General features: G+C 44.6%; 1 protein-coding gene across 10 annotated transcripts in view; it reads right to left on the reverse strand.

Moving 5' to 3' along the window:
• The window catches only part of LOC147011692 (serine/threonine-protein phosphatase 4 regulatory subunit 3-like), a 97,121-nt gene that overhangs the window by 78,228 nt on the left and 1,112 nt on the right, over positions 1-17,781 (reverse strand). For 5 of the 10 annotated variants that reach the window (XM_085858539.1, XM_085858545.1, XM_085858538.1 and 2 more), the window contains 2 exons: positions 16,957-17,181; positions 14,515-14,733 (listed from right to left, as the gene is read on the reverse strand). In XM_085858539.1, the coding sequence (XP_085714665.1) occupies positions 14,515-14,733; positions 16,957-17,181 (444 nt within the window). Of the gene's footprint in view, positions 1-14,514; positions 14,734-16,045; positions 16,461-16,956; positions 17,182-17,781 lie in introns of those variants that run through there. The other 5 variants (XM_085858540.1, XM_085858547.1, XM_085858546.1 and 2 more) reach the window with 2 other exon arrangements.

Raw genomic sequence — 17,781 nt, forward strand, 5'->3', positions numbered from 1 at the left:
AATTTACGAGAAATAAATAAACAAGGCACACATGATTAACTACCTTTTTATTTTTTTTGGCCGACAGTACATCCAGTGGGGGTGGGGGGGGCGTTCATCGAAAGGATTACAAATTAGAAAAAGAAAGGAAAGGGAAGGGTACGAGAGAGCAAGCAGGGTAGTGGAAGGTTGGAATGGGGAGAGAAAGGAAAGGACACGTGTGGAGCAAGAGGATGAAGGGGCAAGATGATAAAAAAATAAAACAAAATAAAAATCCTGCCATTTTTGGGTACATTTAAACAGATGGCCTCTCACTGCAGTTCATGGAGTCAAACACAGCGGTTACCGACCGAATGGCACAAACACAATAACCAACGTTCAACAGCAGCCGGTGTGATGAAATGAGCAGCTGTGCTCCATGGAAAATTGTTAGCCGAGCCTTTAAGCACACAAAGAAGTGGAGCTAAATGCCATTTCAACCCTTTTTGTCTTTGCAAGAATATGATACCCCAAACGGATGTCAGCAGGCCACACCTCCTTCAAATGAACATCAGCAATAATTGTAGATGGATTTTATTGGAAGTGTGAAAACGTGAGCGCACGTAACGCCTTCCTACTTTACGGGGATGGAGAGCCAAGCCGTCGTGAGAAAAGGGCATGGGGTGTAAAGATTCCAGTGTTAAAACCACAGATCATAAGCTGCACATGATAGGTTTCCACACGTTTCAAAAACACAAAGCATGTGGGTTGTAAAATTATACAATCAGAACAGGTCCTCCCAAAGATGAACAATTAATAAGGAGTTAATCATTTAATGCCATTCTCAGACTGGCATTTTCAATGGAAAACATAAACGAGTGGTCGAGTACTATGAGAGATGATTCAGAGAATTTGGCAAAGACGGCACTTCAAAGTACAATGTCAATAAGATTCCAGTCACAAATACATTTTGTTTTAACCACCACGTGCCGGACCAAAAATACGAAAACATGGCAAAGTGAAGGATTTTGGAACTTCCCGAAAGGGTCAAACACAGAAAGCAGGTATCTTTCCCGATATGGAGCTGTTGATATTGTTGCGGTTTTACAAACCGCATGCCAGGATTGAAACGCACACAGCACGTAGACTCTTAGAATAGTTATTTCCGTAATGTACGTTAAGAACAACGCCTTCCCTATTGGGGTTATTATGTATGTAATCAAGTGCGTTGGGTTGGGTAGCTGGCGCCCCCCTCTCAACCCGTTGGGTAAATAGCACCATCAGTGCATAACGATGTGTCATGTGTGCCGTGACTGCCGTCATCACGTTAGACGTGCATCGTTTTACTGCCATGGCTGTTCAGTGTGTGCAAATAACACCAGCGTTCTGGAACCTTCGCCGAAGCCATTGCTTTTGAAGTGCACACTGAATTCCCACTTATTCCTTAAAGCCCCACAAAGTCCTTGTTTGTCTGTTCATCTGTATGGATGTCTTCCCCGTCATGTAACTTATTGCCGTCTTCCCCGTACTGTATTTAGTTTCCCCAACACGACACAGCCCCACCCCCCCCCCCTCACCGCAATAATTGCCCCATTCCCTGGCCTTTTGCCGTGGACATTTTTGAATGGGTGGGGTTCATCCAGGGTGCATGGGGGTGGAAGAGATATCCCCATGTTAAGTGTGGCGCTCCGCTCCTGACAACAGTTGGCAGGAACAACTGAGTGCATATCTGGGTGGGCAGCAGAATTGGTGGGGCTGTGAGGGAATCCCCCAATGGCTGGCATGGGGCCAGCTTGTAAGATCTAACATGGCTCAATAGCTGGTCACAGGTCGCCTCAGTGACGTGTAGCTCTTTGGTCCCGCCTGCCATCGGGGCGAGAAAGCTGTGCCCGATGCTCTGGTTCCCTGGTGTGTGGTCTCTCGTTTCCTCTCTCTCTCGTTTCCTCTCTCTCGTTTCCTCTGTCTCGTTTCCTCTGTCTCGTTTCCTCTGTCTCGTTTCCTCTGTCTCGTTTCCTCTGTCTCTGTCTCTGTCTCTGTCTCTGTCTCTGTCTCTGTCTCTGTCTCTGTCTCTGTCTCTGTCTCTGTCTCTGTCTCTCTCTCTCTCTCTCTCTCTCGTTCGTTCTCGTTTTCTCTCTCTCTCGTTTTCTCTCTCTCGCTCTCTCTCGTTTTCTCTCTCTCTCTCTCGTTCTCTCTCTCTCTCTCTCTCTCTCTCTCTCTCTCGTTCTCTCTCTCCCCCTGCTGGTCATTGGTGAGTCGTGTATGGGTGTGGCGTCATGGCAGCTTCGTGTGTGCAGCTGTGAGTACTGTGTTGTGTTGTTGTTGTTCCTATCCCCATTTCGCTTCCCTCTGTATCACTGTACATGTTTGTGGAGGTTTCCCCCCCCCCTGTTTCCCTTCCTGCTGAGACGAGAGAGAGGCAGAGCGCGCACGGTAAATGCTTTGTGGGTTTTCCTTGAAACCTTTGGTTTCCGGGCCTACTTTTTCATCTGCCTTGTTTTCATAGGCCTGCCGTTTATCGGTGATTTAGCTTCTTCCTTGTACTCTTTTTTTTTTCTCCCTATACTTTCATTCTTTATTTTATTTTGCCTTCGCCTGCAAATTCTGCTCGTGACAGGTCTTTGCTTCCTTTGTTTTCAGCTATGGCAAACAGTCGTTTGCAGAATAGCATTTACGAGTCACTTACTCGCAAGAATGCGGTGATAGTTAGTCCACCCAACGGAGTTCGGGTCGAGGACGTCGTGACGGGCTTCGGAGAACTCGTTGGTTTCGAAAATGTGTTGGCAGCTTCAAAGATGAACCAACGAGTTGTTGTTTTTCTTTCCGAGGAGCGCTATGTCGCTCAGGCGGTTGAAACCGGTTTGTCTTTACCGCCAGATATTTTCGTTAGCATTAGTATGTTGGACTCACCGGCGGTGAAAATCACTTTATCAAATTTGCCACCTTTCGTTAAAAGCGAACAGATCTTGTCCGTTTTAAAACAGTTTGGCACGGTGGTGTCAAAAATCTCTATGATTCCTTTTCGTTTGCGTTCGGATTCCACAGTCCGCCATATCATGTCCTTCCGGCGGCAATGTTACTTGGTGTTAAAAAACAACGCTCAATCGCTCAATGCCTCAACCACGTTGGTAGTTGAAAATCGAAATAACCGAATGTACATTACAACAGAGACAATGATGTGTTTCACGTGTGGTGCCTTCAGACATTTAAAAGGTGCTTGCCCAAAGTATATATCCGGTGGCACATCGAGACAGTTAGGAACAAACGCCAATCCTAGTGGCACATCTAGAGTCGATATTAGTAATAATAATGTCGCATCTGCAACGGGAGATCGACCTTCACATTTGAGCGCAGAAATCGATAATTCCCTGGCTGATGACGTGGGTTTTATCACTGTGTCCTCCAAGAGGAATTATAAAAGAGGAAGCGGAAGTGAGGACACACAGGCGAGCTGTTCGAAAAAGATAGCGCCGTCGAACGAACGCAATGTTTCTATCTTAGAAACAGAAGCTCCTGCAGCTGGTCTTCTGCTGCAGAATAGGTTCAGTGTGTTCGCTGAAAAGGGAGGAGACGTTTCCGTTCATTCCTCTCACGAAGAAGGACGAGCGCAACGCTCCAAGATGTTGTGGTCACCACCCCGGTCACTGACATTAAAATCAAGAACCACAAACCTGCTCTCGTCGCGCACCCTGCTGACGACGAAGTATCTGAGGTAATGGAGGAGGAAGAAGTAACAGCCCGAGAAGGAGAGTGCGAAGCCTCCGATATAAAAACGGTAATCCCTGTTACGGTCTTTAAAACTCCCGCTGTGGAAACAGCTCCACCTTTAGCAGAAGACGATTTTCCCGTTGTGAGAGCATCGACTTCAGTGTGTGAAGAGAAAACTAAAAATCATTCGGATTACGACTCAGATGGGGCCTCGTCGTTTGCCTCCAGTGCTGGTAGCGAGGTCTGGAATGACCCAGCAATAGCCAAGAAACTGGAGGGTGATGATGATTTATCACCCATGGAAATTCTCCAGTTTCTTCAGGACACTTTTCGAAAGAAAAACGTTAAGATTATAACCTTCCCGAACCTGTCTGGCTTTATAACCTCTTCAAGACGTCTCCTCCTCAAGGCTGAACAACTTGGTGTGACTGAGTCACAAGTATTTCGCCTTAGGAAGTGTGTATTGAAAGCCCGGAAAGAGCTCCAAGCACAACCCAACTTCCGTTCACCTGATAACCCCTCCCTACCTACACCATGACCTTTTCTTTTGTAACTTTAAATATAAATGGGGGACGTTCACCCCTGTGCAAAGCTCAGGTAAAGTTGCTTGTCCAGCAAAAACATTTTGATGTTGTTCTTTTGCAAGAGACAAGATGTAGCTGTTCGTGCTCGAGCGAATGGACTCGCATGATGAAAGGACAATGGTTCTTTCGTAGCTTGACCTCTCCTTGTGCTGGAGTGGCTATTTATTTAAATCCCTCTTTCTGTCCTGAAAATGTCACTTTTAAGGAGATTATTTAAGGGCATTTAGTTTCAGTTAATTTCCTTTATAATGGTTATAAACACACTTTGATAAATGTATATTCACCCAGTACGAGCACAGAAAGACTAGTTTTCTTGACACAGTTAGAATTGTTTCTCACACACCTTGATTTTGATGGTCTTGTTTGTCTGTGTGGGGACTTTGATTGCACATTGTATCCCACTCTTGATCGTAATGGAGAAGAGCCCCACCCACCAAGTACGGCACCCTTAAAGAGGGCATTGTCCAAATTCTCCCTTATGGATGTATGGAGACTCCAGAACCCATCTGCACGACAATACACGTGGTGCCAATGTGCAAATGGCCGGCTATCTCTTGCAAGAATAGACAGATTTTACATTAATAATGACTCTTTAAATGTCATTGACCATGTTAACATCACCCCAAGTGCCTTTTCTGACCATCACATGGTTGTTCTTCATATACTTTCCCCGGTTCGAAATCGTGGCACTGCCCATTGGACCTTCAATGTGAGTCTTCTGCAAGATGACCCTTTTTCCTGTCGCCTTCCGAGCCTTTTGGGAAGCTTTACTACTACGGAGCCCTCCTACTCCTGCCTCGCACAATGGTGGGACAATGCGAAAACCCATATCAGGACCTTTTGCCAGCAATTTAGCTCCTTTTGTACAAGGAATGAATCTGCACTGCAATCTCTAATTGCTAAAGAAGCATTGTCTCTCCAGTCAAACCTTCAAACTCCCAGTGCTGAAAGGACGAGTTCTCTACTAACAACGAAGAAAGCCCTCCTCGCTCAACTCTGTACAAAACAAGCCAGAGGGGCTCTCATAATGCTGCGAATGGAGAACTACAGCTTTATTGATACTCCTTCCAAGTTTTTTTTTTTGCGTTAGAAGCGCAAAAAAAAGAGAAACCAGCAAATAACTTCGCTGCGGGCACCAGGAGGCCGAGCAACACACGATCCAAAAGACATTAGAAGCTTGACCAAACATTACTTTTCTGACTTGTATTGTGCCAGAAACACTAAGGAAGACATGATTCATTCCTTAACTACTTCTTTGCCTACCTTGTCTGAATCTGTATGTCAAAAACTTGACAAGGAAGTGACTCTCGACGAACTTTTTATTGCTCTGCAAACTTTGCCTACAGGTAAAGCTTCTGGACTTGATGGAATCCCTGCAGAGTTTTATAAAGCCTTCTGGGATTTGTTGGGACCTGAATTGCTTGACCTCCTAGTTGATAGCCTACGATCAGGCTTGTTACCACTTAGCTGTCGCAGGGCCATACTCACTCTCATACCTAAGAAAGGAGACCTCCAGCAACTGCAATGAGACTCCCCCTCCAACCCTGCCAGGGCAGCTTGAATGGACCAATGAAGGAATACACTACCTCGGTGTCTTTCTTGGAATTCAAGATTTTATTTCAAAAAAACTGGGAATCGCTGATTACCAAAACTGAGCAGCGGTCAACAAAATGGAGGGGACTATTGAAGCAGCTTTCCTACCGGGGTCGTACTCTGGTCATTAATAATCTTGCGGCATCAATGCTATGGCATGTTTTTAAAGCACTGCAGGCCCCAGTTTTTATCCTAAGAAAACTTCAAAGTCTTTTTGTGGATTTTTTCTGGGGGGGAAAGCACTGGCTCCGGCCAGGAATACGAAGCCTACCGACTGCAGAAGGTGGGCAGGGGCTAATAGAGGCAACGAGCAAAGTGATGGCTTTTCGCCTCCTCTCAGCACGAAGGCTTCTATACTCCGACGTCCCATGGAAAGCCTTTGCCCATTGCTTGCTTAAGCAAGCTGGGAAACTTGGCTATGGTGACGAGCTTTTTCTTCTCAACACGAAGCACGTGGATATGACATTGGTCCCTCTGTTTTACCGAAGCATGATGGAAGCATGGCAGGCGTTTTCTTTTCGCCGTGATACCAGTGCTTACTCCCTTCAGATGTTTTTAAAGGAACCAATATTTTTAAATCCTATTTTTAATGGGGTCTGTAGTGACAGATCTTTCATGCAAAAGTTTATTGATGTCAGCGTTACCAGAGTTAAACACCTCAGGAACCCCCTTGTATATAGATGGAAGCCAGCTGCTGACATTGCCGTGGCCACCAGTGTGAGGTCCATCAGAGTTATTGGCAGAATTTTCTCGGTGATTTTACGGACCTTTAAGCAAACCGGGTTAAAATGGGATCCAGACATTGAAGATGCCCTCCATCTTTCCCAATGTCCTTTCCCAAATCTGTTAATTTTATTTAAAAGTTTTATGCCCTTTAACCGGATGGAGAAATCCTCAGTGTAAAATCTATGTGTTCTCACCCTCTTTCCTGACAAACCTGCAGAGCCACAAGCTCATTGGCGAGCGCTGCTTCAAGCTAACCGTTCCACAACAATAAAATGGCAAGTGATGTACAAGGAACCTATTGTCAAGCGCTCAGGCGATCTACAATGGCGGCTAGCGCACAACATCCTGCCTTGCAACATCCTGTCTCACCATATATGTCCTGAAAACTCGGAATTGTGCCCCTTTTGCGACACCCCGGAGACCATTTTTCACATTTTCATTGAATGTTCAAGGTTGGCCTCGCTTTTTGGAATCATGTCACGTGTGATCCAGGGGCACGTTTTTACACATTGTGTTTTTATATTTGATTTTAATGACTTGTATCAATGTAAAAATGAATGTCTTCGCAAATTTTTTGTGTTCTGAAGCAAAACTTGGCATTTATTTATCGAGGAAGCGAAAATTGCAGAACACTGATGCTTTAGCTGATGACGTCTTAAATATTTTTAAAGCATTGGTTACGTCGCGTGTTCTTTTTGAGTTTGAAACTCAAGATCCTGCTTTATTTAAAAACCGGTGGTGTGTGAAGCAATCCTTATGTAGTATGGTTGGTGGTACTCCAAGAATCAATTTATAAATTTAACATTACCTCTTTGTTACCCCTTCCTTTCCTGGTTATTTATTTTGATGGCTGTATTACCATACTTCACCATGTGAAACTTGAATTTTCCTGTATCAAAGGGGAAAAGTCTCTCTCTCTGTGTGTGTGTGTGTGTGTGTGTCTGTATGTCTGTATGTCTGTATGTCTGTATGTCTGTATGTCTGTATGTCTGTATGTCTGTATGTCTGTATGTCTGTATGTCTGTATGTCTGTATGTCTGTATGTCTGTATGTCTGTATGTCTGTATGTCTGTATGTCTGTATGTCTGTATGTCTGTATGTCTGTATGTCTGTATGTCTGTATGTCTGTATGTCTGTATGTCTGTATGTCTGTATGTCTGTATGTCTGTATGTCTGTATGTCTGTATGTCTGTATGTCTGTATGTCTGTATGTCTGTATGTCTGTCTGTCTGTCTGTCTGTCTGTCTGTCTGTCTGTCTGTCTGTCTGTCTGTCTGTCTGTCTGTCTGTCTGTCTGTCTGTCTGTCTGTCTGTCTGTCTGTCTGTCTGTCTGTCTCTCTCTCTCTCTCTCCCCCCCCCCCCCCCTAGCTGTTGTTCGCTTGGCATGCACGTGCAAACGCAAGGGGCTGTTGCTCAGTCTCTGGCGGTACGAGTGGAGCCTGTGTTGCTTCTCCTTTTCTCTCTTCCTATCATCTTCTTATCCTTTCTCTAATGTATTTTTCTTTGGAGTATCCGTTTGTATAAACTCTCTTGTTGTCAATGCTTTATCGATCACTCTAAAATGTATTGTTGTTTACTTCCTTTTTTCCACTCTTGTACATTATAATTTGCTTTGTTGTAGTGGTTTATTGAAAAACTTGTATTAATTTTTTTGTAATAAAAGGACCTAAAAGTAAAGTCTCGTTCGTTCGTTCGTTCGTTCGTTCTCTCTCCTGGTCCTGGATGCTCTGCATCGCCCCTGCTTCTTCCCTTGTCCCGGACACTTTGATTCACGGTTCCAACGGAGCTCGTGGACCCTCGGTTGTGGATTACAGTGCCGGGGCCATTCTGTCGAGTGGCAGGGAGAGCGGTACCAAACTGGGGAGGGTGACGGTTACGTACATACTGCCCTTGAGTTTCCTTCCCTCCGTCCTGTTCCCCACATCGCTTATTGCAAATAAATTATTCGTGTTGAATTATATTTCCAATTTGCCCGTGGTCATCTGTTCTTCCATTGTTCCAGCAATGTCCGTACATAGATTAGCCGGGAGATTATAATTCCCCAACTAATTGGTTCTCATCAGTTTGGCATTGTGCTTGCAGTAAGGGCGACCGCCTTAATCAACATCCAATAACGATAAGAGCCGCATAGTGCCGAGGGTGCAATTCCCCGATAAGGCGACTGCGTGTTCCCAGTTAAACGATAGTCAGACGGAGGACACTGGGTCACGTGGTTAAATTGTTGGCATTTGAGGTCGATTAGCGACCCGCCGCGACACGACTTATTCGTGTGCGACGGCCTCTATTTTCGGTGAGTCCGGGGAGAACCAGGGATACCCCCACCCTGATACTCCCACAACACCGGGTCTGCAACAATATTCATTTTTTATTAAACATCGATTGAAGACTCTCGTGGAGCTTGTATACCAATCACGTACAGAACAAACACGTAAGTTTGGCATCAGTTTCCAGTTCGGCAAATTTTTAACGACAATGGACAAATACATATACCGTACAAGTCAATACCTTTTCCTGGAAGTCCAGACCTCAACGTGTACTCAGAATCGACTCATCGATGGTTTAAAACAATTAATTGCATAGATCCTTCCTACAATTCACGGACCAGTGTGTGTTTGTTTGTTTGTTTGTTGGTTTGTCGCGCTACTCCTCCTACAGTTCTGGGTCATTTACATCCAGACTTGTTACATACAGTAGGACCAGCATGACCCCAATTAGTATATCGAGGTGTTTTTAAATTTGCTGGTGGTCTTGGGGGGAAGCAGGGGATGTCGATGACTCCACCCTCTGCCGTGATATCCCTCATCGTTCAGACAGGCTACAGACTCTTCCCTCTCTTGAGACCTTGCAAAAAACCATAAGATAGTCAAAAACATGGAACATGTCTTTCAATCCTGACAAATCTCACACTCTTATGATTTCTCTCTGAAAGGACTGCCAGGCAAACCCTCCTATCCACTTTCTTTACAATCCTCTTCAGGAAGTTCAGTCATTCAAACTCCTGGGTCTCAGAATCAGCCATGATCTTTCTTGGGCAATTTCAAAGTTGGCTTCCAAAACCAGCCCCCAACTGGGCATCCTCCTCCGTCATAACGTCCTTCCTTAGCACACCTGAACTCCTATCCACCTCCAAGGCCTTCATCCGCAACTTGATGGAACATTGCTCTCCCCTCTGCACAAGCTACTCTGTCACATCTTGCTCAGCTTGATGCCATGGAAACAAAGGCCTTCAACATTATTTGAATCTCACGCACCAAAGCTGGGTCTATGGGCCTATCACTTCACAATCGCAGACAGGTCGGTGGGCTTTCTGTCTTCTACCACCTCCTTTCTGGTCTTACACCCTCTTCCCTTTCCATGCTTTGTCCCCCACTTCCCCCAGGTTTCTGTAGGGCTCACACTGCCCACCATCAACCCCCTTCTGGTGAATCTACCTAAATCCAGGATCGCTGCTCACCTCCACTCATTTCTTCTTCTTTTTTGCCACCTGTGGAATCAACTTTCACATCGTCTTCAATCTCATTCTTCCCTCCAGGTCTTCAAGACAGCTGTTCATCACCATTTCAGATCATCCCCAATCCAAAAACATGATCTTTTCTGTCCTCGTTAACCCCACCTAAATCTCTCCCCCATCCAATTTTCCAGTTTTCTTTCCTTGCAGTTTTCTTCTGGATCCAATTTGTCCACACCATGCATGAGTGTTTTGCGTCCTGTTCTTGCCTGTTATGTCCTGATCCATTCCGTGTACTAGCTCTTCCACGAGCCTCGATGAGTACACAAAGAAAAAAGGTCGAAAGGGGAAAAATATTTGTCAACTCAAAAATTTGACAATGGGTCATTCCTGGTGGAACTTTTTACCATCTTCAACAATGCTTTAGGTTCACTGTTGTTGTTAATTTCAAGCACAATTCCAGAAATCATTGCCCAGAATTTTTGCCAATTGGCTGAGCAATTAAATGTTAATCCGCTCACTGACGTATGCAGACTTATCCAATCAATGACGAGCATGCACTCACCGATTACGTTTGATTCATACCTTTCAATACTAATCATATGTATCCATCTTGACGAAGTAATCTTAAAATGCCTCCTGGAAAGTCATGCAAGTCAAACTTTTAAATTGGAAGTTGTTAAGTTCGCTGAAGAAATTGGCGGCAATATGGCTGTCCATAGAAAATGCAGTGTAAACGAGAAATGTGTTCAGGAATGGTGTAAAGTTTAATAAGGTGTTCATTAACTCTGCCACCAAAGGTGGAGGGAGGTTATGTTTTCATCCCTGTTTGTTTGTCTTCCTGTGAGCAGGATATCTCAAAAAGTTGTGGACGAACTCGGATTAAACTTGGTTGAAAGGTTGTGTGTGCCAAGGACGAATTGATTCGATTTTGGTGGAGATTCAGATGTGAGAATTTTTTTTATTTCGTAAGCGATTCTTCACCATTGAGAGACAGAGGGCCAAAAACGATATATAGCACGATACTGTCGGACCCTGCTATTCGTGGGGGATACGTTCCTGAAAAATGCCAAAAATGTCAGGGTCTGCAGATGTTGGTGCATTGTTTTGAATTTTTTATTTATTTTTATTTTTCAAAATTGGTCTAGGCTCATGGAAGAGTGATTATACAGAACAAATCAGGACACAATATAACAAAGGGAACAGCAGGAGAAAGGGAAAACACCAACAGCAGGGTGGAGGGAGAAAGTAGATGGAGATGGACAAGGAAGGGATGCAGGAAACGATGAAATGTAAGGGAGAACGCAAAGGATGGACAACATGGATACATAAGCAAAATTGTATTTGACCGGTTTGTGATTTTGTCAAGGTCTGAAGAGAGGAAAGAAGCTGTTGCCTGTCTGTCAGAAGGATGGGAGATGTTACGGTAGATAGTGGAGTCATCAGCAGAGATAAAGAGGACTTTCCAGAGAGTAAGTGAGAGAGAGCATTGATGAAGATTAGGAATAAGATGGAGCCTAGAACACTGCCTTGTGGCACTCCCTTGACAGGGAGAGGAGATGAAAGGGTTCTGTTGAGAGCCACACGTTGACTATGAGAGTAGAGGAATTAGTAATCCAATAGTGAAGTTGGTCTTGGATTCCATAGGCAGACAGTTTGGAGAACAAGGAAGGATGCCAGACTGTATCAAAAGCTCGAGATATGTCCAGGGAGACGGCCCTGATCTCATGTCTGATATCAAGGGTCTCCACCATTTTTGGGAAAGTAGAAGCAGAATGCCCAAGGTAGAGTGACCAGGTCTGAGTCTGAATTGTTGATCTAAGATGAGACTGTTGGAGAAAAGGAATGATTTTATGTCAACTGTGATGATGGATTCCATGATCTTGCTAATGATTGGAAGTACAGTAAGCTAATTGGGCTGCAGTTAAGGGGATCCGTTTTTGCACCTTTTTTTTATGTAATGCTGTGGTGTTGGCTGATTTCCATTTTCCCAGGTGGATATAGGAGATCAGTCCCGAAGTGTTTAAAAAACGTGACTATGCGAAGGTAGAAGCAGATCACACTTTATGACCTGCAAATACGGTCCGCAAATAGCGAATCCGCGAAAAGCGGGGTCTGACAGTATCTCAAAAAGTTGTGGACGGATTATGGCAAAACTTGGTGGATGAGTTGAGTAGGTGAGAACAAGCAGATTCAATTTATTTCCGGCCTATCAGTGCGCTACAAAACGTAAACTGTTCTGTCTGGTGAAGATATGCGCTCCACAGAGTGCCGTTCTAGTATTTATTCAGGAGTAGTGAACTGCGACAAAGTGTAATGTACTTTAAGCCAGTGCTGATAATGATTCTGCAGATTGTAATATAAATACTGTATCTCAATATGAAACAAACATGTTGAAAACTATTTACATTCCTGATTTATCTGAAAGGTCATCCCACAAAGTAGTTCAAATAATATGCACAAAACAGCTCAATGATATTCATGTATGGAATAATATTCATGATTCATGGTAGCTACTCGTGATGTGTTATGAGTGTCAGGGATGAATCAACACCTCTATTCTTCTCACTGAATGATGGTTTTGTTATCTACAGAAGTTGATATAGCTTTGTCATCTACTCCAAATCGACTTATCTTTGAATGAAGGAAAGAAAAATTAGCCAATTCGACTTAAATGCTGAAAAATATGGTGGTATGATGGAGTTGAACCTGGGTTCCAAGCATAATGGAGCCATCAGTTCAGATGGTAAACACCAAACAAGCCACTCAATTGTGCTAGATGTTGTGGAGATCATTTATACACAATAATCATACTGTTCCGAATCTGGAAACCATGCGCACTCAACATGCAGGTCCCAAAGTTAGTTATGCCGGTAAGTACGTGTGTAGTCAGGACCCCATCCTTTTGTTTAGTGGGAGGATTGAATGTGTGCGTTGTGACGGCTAGTTGGGTTATTACATCTCATCTTACATCTATCATCCCATCTGAACAACCCAACCAGCCCATCATGCTCCGTCACCGCCCATTGGCCGCTCGTACCTTGATTTGCCGAGAGGGGGGGCTTCGCGGTTCCGGTCCTCGGGCCCCACAAACGATAATTTTTGTACGGTGTGCCTTTCAAGGCAAACCCTCTTGCTCTGCACGAGCGAGGCCACGTGGCCACGTGGAGAATATGGGGTCTCCTTGCAAGGGCCACGGCTCCGCCCCGGTAGGGTGCGGCCGTAGGGCAATGAGGGACGGACAGCGAGATGATTCTCGCCAAGGCCCCTCCCCGTGGTGGGAGGGGAGATATCTCAGAGGGTGGTTGGCGTTGGCGCTGGGAGAGTTTGTTCGCGGTGGCGGAGCGGCAGAGTTTGGGTCACTGTGGCTGCATGTAAAAGAGGTTTTGTCGGCACGTGCACGGACAGGAGTCTGAAAAGGAGTGATGGTCGGGACGTGCACAGAGAGGAGCCTACCAAGAGTCGTGTTTTGCGCTGAGTCGGGTGGTGCAAGGAAGGAAGGAGTCGTGATCAGTACGTGCACGGAGAGGAGTTTGGGAGCTCCGACGATTCGCCACGCAACTTCTGTCACGAGCCACGAGCCTGGCACGAACTCCTGCACCGTGCCCCGACGACCATTAGCCACCTGAGGCGCCGCATTACCGAGCACGATTTCCTGTGAAGACAGGTACCCATGAACTCTGACCCCCAGCTTGTCTATCCTCAAGGCTGTGAGGGATCAAATAAAGACTCTGGGGTTTCTTTTCATTTTGTGTGTGTGTGTCTGCGTGTGGGCCCGTCTTCAAGTAGAATTGTATAAGTGTTTTTGTATCATTGTAAATTCCTGCATATTCGTTCAAGTCTCGCCTCTTCTGTCTTTTGATTTTGCTGTAAATAAATTTATTAGAAATGAACTCAGTCTGTTTCCGTCCCTCCTTATATTGTCCAGCATGGTTTGTATCTGAGTTTACACGGGGTTTCATCCCCGGTAATAGGTACATCGTAGCCGGAACGTCCTGGTCAGGCCCGCTTGACTGCATCCAAGCTGGAGTTGGTAGGTGGAAGTTGATACTCTACCGTAGCTGGTAGAGTGATCCGGTTCGGCCAGACGTTCAGAGAGCGTGAATTCCCAGTAGCCAGGACTGCGTGGTTACTTAGGTATATTGGATCTAGACAATTAACAATACGCCACACGGTCGAGATATTGGCGTTTCACGGTCGATTAATCGACCCGCCGGCTCGCGGAGTTGTCCGAGCGACGGCCTATTAATTCCGGGGAGTCTGGTGGGAGACGGCGTAAACTTCCCCACCTAGCGGTCGTTCTCGCCACCGACCCCCAGTCCACAACAATACATAATGCCTTGGTTAGAAACAACAAAACCACAAACCCAATGACAGAGAAATATTTATGAATTATAATACGTGAACAGGTGTGAGATGATAAGCATGGCCTAAAACCCATTATTGTGCACAAATCATTGACGAAACTACTGTTGCGAGTTGATGATAAGCAAGCACGAACCTCCATTGCCGCTGCGAGGCGTTCACGGCGAATCGGGGAAGGCAAGATGGAAGTGACGAGGCCAGACAATTCCGCGAGGTGGGCCAGCTCACAGGGCGGCAGGTCAAGACAGGCCGACAGCGCCGAGGGCTCAGGTGCATCGTCCAACCGCTCATCCTCGAGCTCTTCTTCACTACCGACATCTTGGGTGATGTCCACGGACGGGTCTTTTCCTTGAACCTGAAAAATAGAAGGGAAGAAGTAAGGGGAGGTAAAGGAATACGATTCACAAATATATATGAATGATTTTTCAATAACGTCTCCCTCTGTTGGCAAAAGGCAGTAATATTAAAACCAAACAGGTAACCGATGGGATTTAAGGATTATAAATAATAACAACAAAAAATTCTCATCAACCGTTATTCCTGGGAGGTTTGTTAGTTTTTAAAAACTAAAAAAAAATTGTTTTTAAAAACAAATAATATCATCAACTCATATTCAAGAACACTCATGGATGTACATGAAGATAGTCGAAGGGATGCCCACAAAAGCAACACCTTGCGTCATTTCTCAATCTTAATTGTTTTGTTAAAAATACTTCCAAAAAAAAAAACAACAAAAAAAAACATCTTGCCAAAAGGTGACCACGTGTGACTTTAAGGTCACACTGAGGTGAACAGAGCTGCTATCCACCAGGAGCGACTCCTTGAGGAATATCTGCCTGCGAGAGATTCCGATGAGAATCGTTCTGCAGAGTAACCATGAAAAATATGCTTTTGCTTCATAACGTCACCAAATGACGTCATAATGTCTCAAGCTTGACATATCTAGAAAGCACTCATCGAGGTGTTCAATTTGAGGTACTACACGATATGGTTCCTAAAACTTGAAAATTTGACCTTAGGGTTAAATATGTTTGACCTCAGGCGCTAACCATGAAGGTCAAGGCCAATCGCCACCAAAAATTAATCAGCTGAGCGCCAGACCATGAACTATATTCCCATGAAATTTGAAGACGATCCGATCAAAATTACTCAAAAAATAAGGGTTTCGTCGACTCCCCTGATTTGCGACAAAGTGACCTTGACCTTTGACCTTGACCTTGAAAATTTTATGCGCTGAAAGGGACCTCTATAGGCCTCTGATATGCGAAGTTACAAAAATTTCCAATGATAATTGTGCTCTACAGAGTGATTTATACGTGATTACAGACCAAAAAAAAAACAAACAAAAAAACATATGAATGTCAAGGCCAATCGCCACTAAAAATTAATCAGTTGAACGCCAGACCATGAACTATATTCCCATGAAGTTAGAAGATGATCCGATCAAAATTACTCAAAAAATAGGGGTTTCTTCGACTCCCCTGATTTGTGACAAAGTGACCTTGACCTTCAAAATTTTGTGCACTGAAAGGAACCTCTATAGGCCTCTCATATGCGAAGTGACAAAAATTTCCAATGATAACTGTGCTCTGCAGAATATTTTATATGTGATTACAGACAAACAAACAAACAAACAAACAAACAAGCAGTCGTAGACTGGTACTTACGAAATCGTCAACTTGACCTCTGACCTTGTCTAATAAAAGCTGTCTCGAGAGAAGGTAGCAACGCAAACCAGAAGTTTCTCCGATGATTCTGTACCAAACCATCAAAAATAGAATGTTTTGGATGTTTGACCTCACTGTGACCTTGACCTTTGACCGATTTTGACCAAAATCTAATCAGCACTAGCCATCACGTTCCTGAATCACATGGTGTAATTTGACATTGGTAGCTTCTTCCGTTCGAGTTGTCTGTACCAAACCATCAAAAATCGAATATTTGACCTCACTGTGACCTTGACCTTTGACCGATTTTGACCAAAATCTAATCAGCACGAGCCATCACCCTCCTGAATCACGTGGTGTAATTTGACATTGGTAGCTTCTTCCGTTCTCGAGTTATCGTGCCTACAAACAAACAAACAAACAAACAAACAAACAGAAACGGAAGGCATCAATATACTTATGAAATCTTTAGATTTCATCAGTTACAAACAAAACAAAAAAAAAAACATACAAGCTGACTAACATATCTTGAAAAACTTCGTTTTGGCAAGATAATAATAATAATAATAATAATAATAATAATAATAATAATAATAATAATCGCCAGCAGGACTATAACCGGAGAAGGAATGCTGGAATGGAGGACGTACAAAAGTGGTGTCTTAAAATAATCATGCAGGCTGTTGTTAAAGACTTACAAAGCAGAGGGCAAAGTCAGAATGTGAATTTGGGTCACCGCAGCATTAGCGACGGTCTGCAAAAACATTCCTCTCAAAGTCATACCACTACATCTACAAAACCATAATTACTACAGCTTTCGCCGAGCAATGCACTTTATGACTACAAACATGTTCTTTTAGCGAACACTTCGATACAGAGCACGTTCGTTATCACCTGGAAATGCAGATTACATTTTTATAAACCGTCAGCACAGGTGGGTTTTTCCACTTGCAGCAGCAGCAGCAGCAGGACAAAATTGAGGTCGACTTGACCCTAACCAGCCCTGATGAAACGAGGTCGGCAGTATGAACTCCCACCTGGCATATCTTCTCCCAGATTTCATCGCACCCAGCCTTCTCCTGAAAACTCAACGCCAGATCGCAGTTGTCCACTTCGGACCACACTATCAGCGTGTCCTGGGAACACACACCAAGACACTCAGCACTTGGATCAACCCAGACGAACCAGCTTACCCAATCAATCCGTACAATATTGTCAGAAGGACAATATCAAAGCGATCAATTTGACATCCCATACGACAGAAACAGAAGCCCATCCTTTCACATTTGACCGTCACCGTGAATTGAAGCGAGCTGACAGATGGCTCAAAAGCAGCGCACTACCACTCGCCGTTCTCGTCTGGGTTAGATTCCCAACCCGGCTACAAAGCGTCGCCCTGGTACTACGCAGGCAGGGTGTTGCGTCCTTCGTCGGGACGTTAAGCCGGGTGTCCTGTCTGCAGGCATTTGCTGGTGGATAATTAAATATCTCAGCGTCTTTCACAAAAGCAGTCAATTATTATTGTCCAGTACGGCACAGGAGTGAATGAAACGAGCAGATTTCCCAATATTCCTGCCAAGACTGCTCTTGGGATAAGCAACAATAAAGCACCCAGTGAATTGCAGCACTGATGCTATGGGGAGTAAATAAATTAATAAATCGGATGAAAGGACATCCCATTGATGGCGGAGGTGAGCGCGCGCGCTTCGAGTCCGGGAGGTCGGCGGTTCGAACCC

The sequence above is a fragment of the Eptatretus burgeri genome, chromosome 15 (genome assembly GCF_056783735.1).
Source record: "Eptatretus burgeri isolate ZD-2024b chromosome 15, Ebu_testis_v1, whole genome shotgun sequence".
In the NCBI taxonomy this organism is placed as follows: Eukaryota; Metazoa; Chordata; class Myxini; order Myxiniformes; family Myxinidae; genus Eptatretus; species Eptatretus burgeri.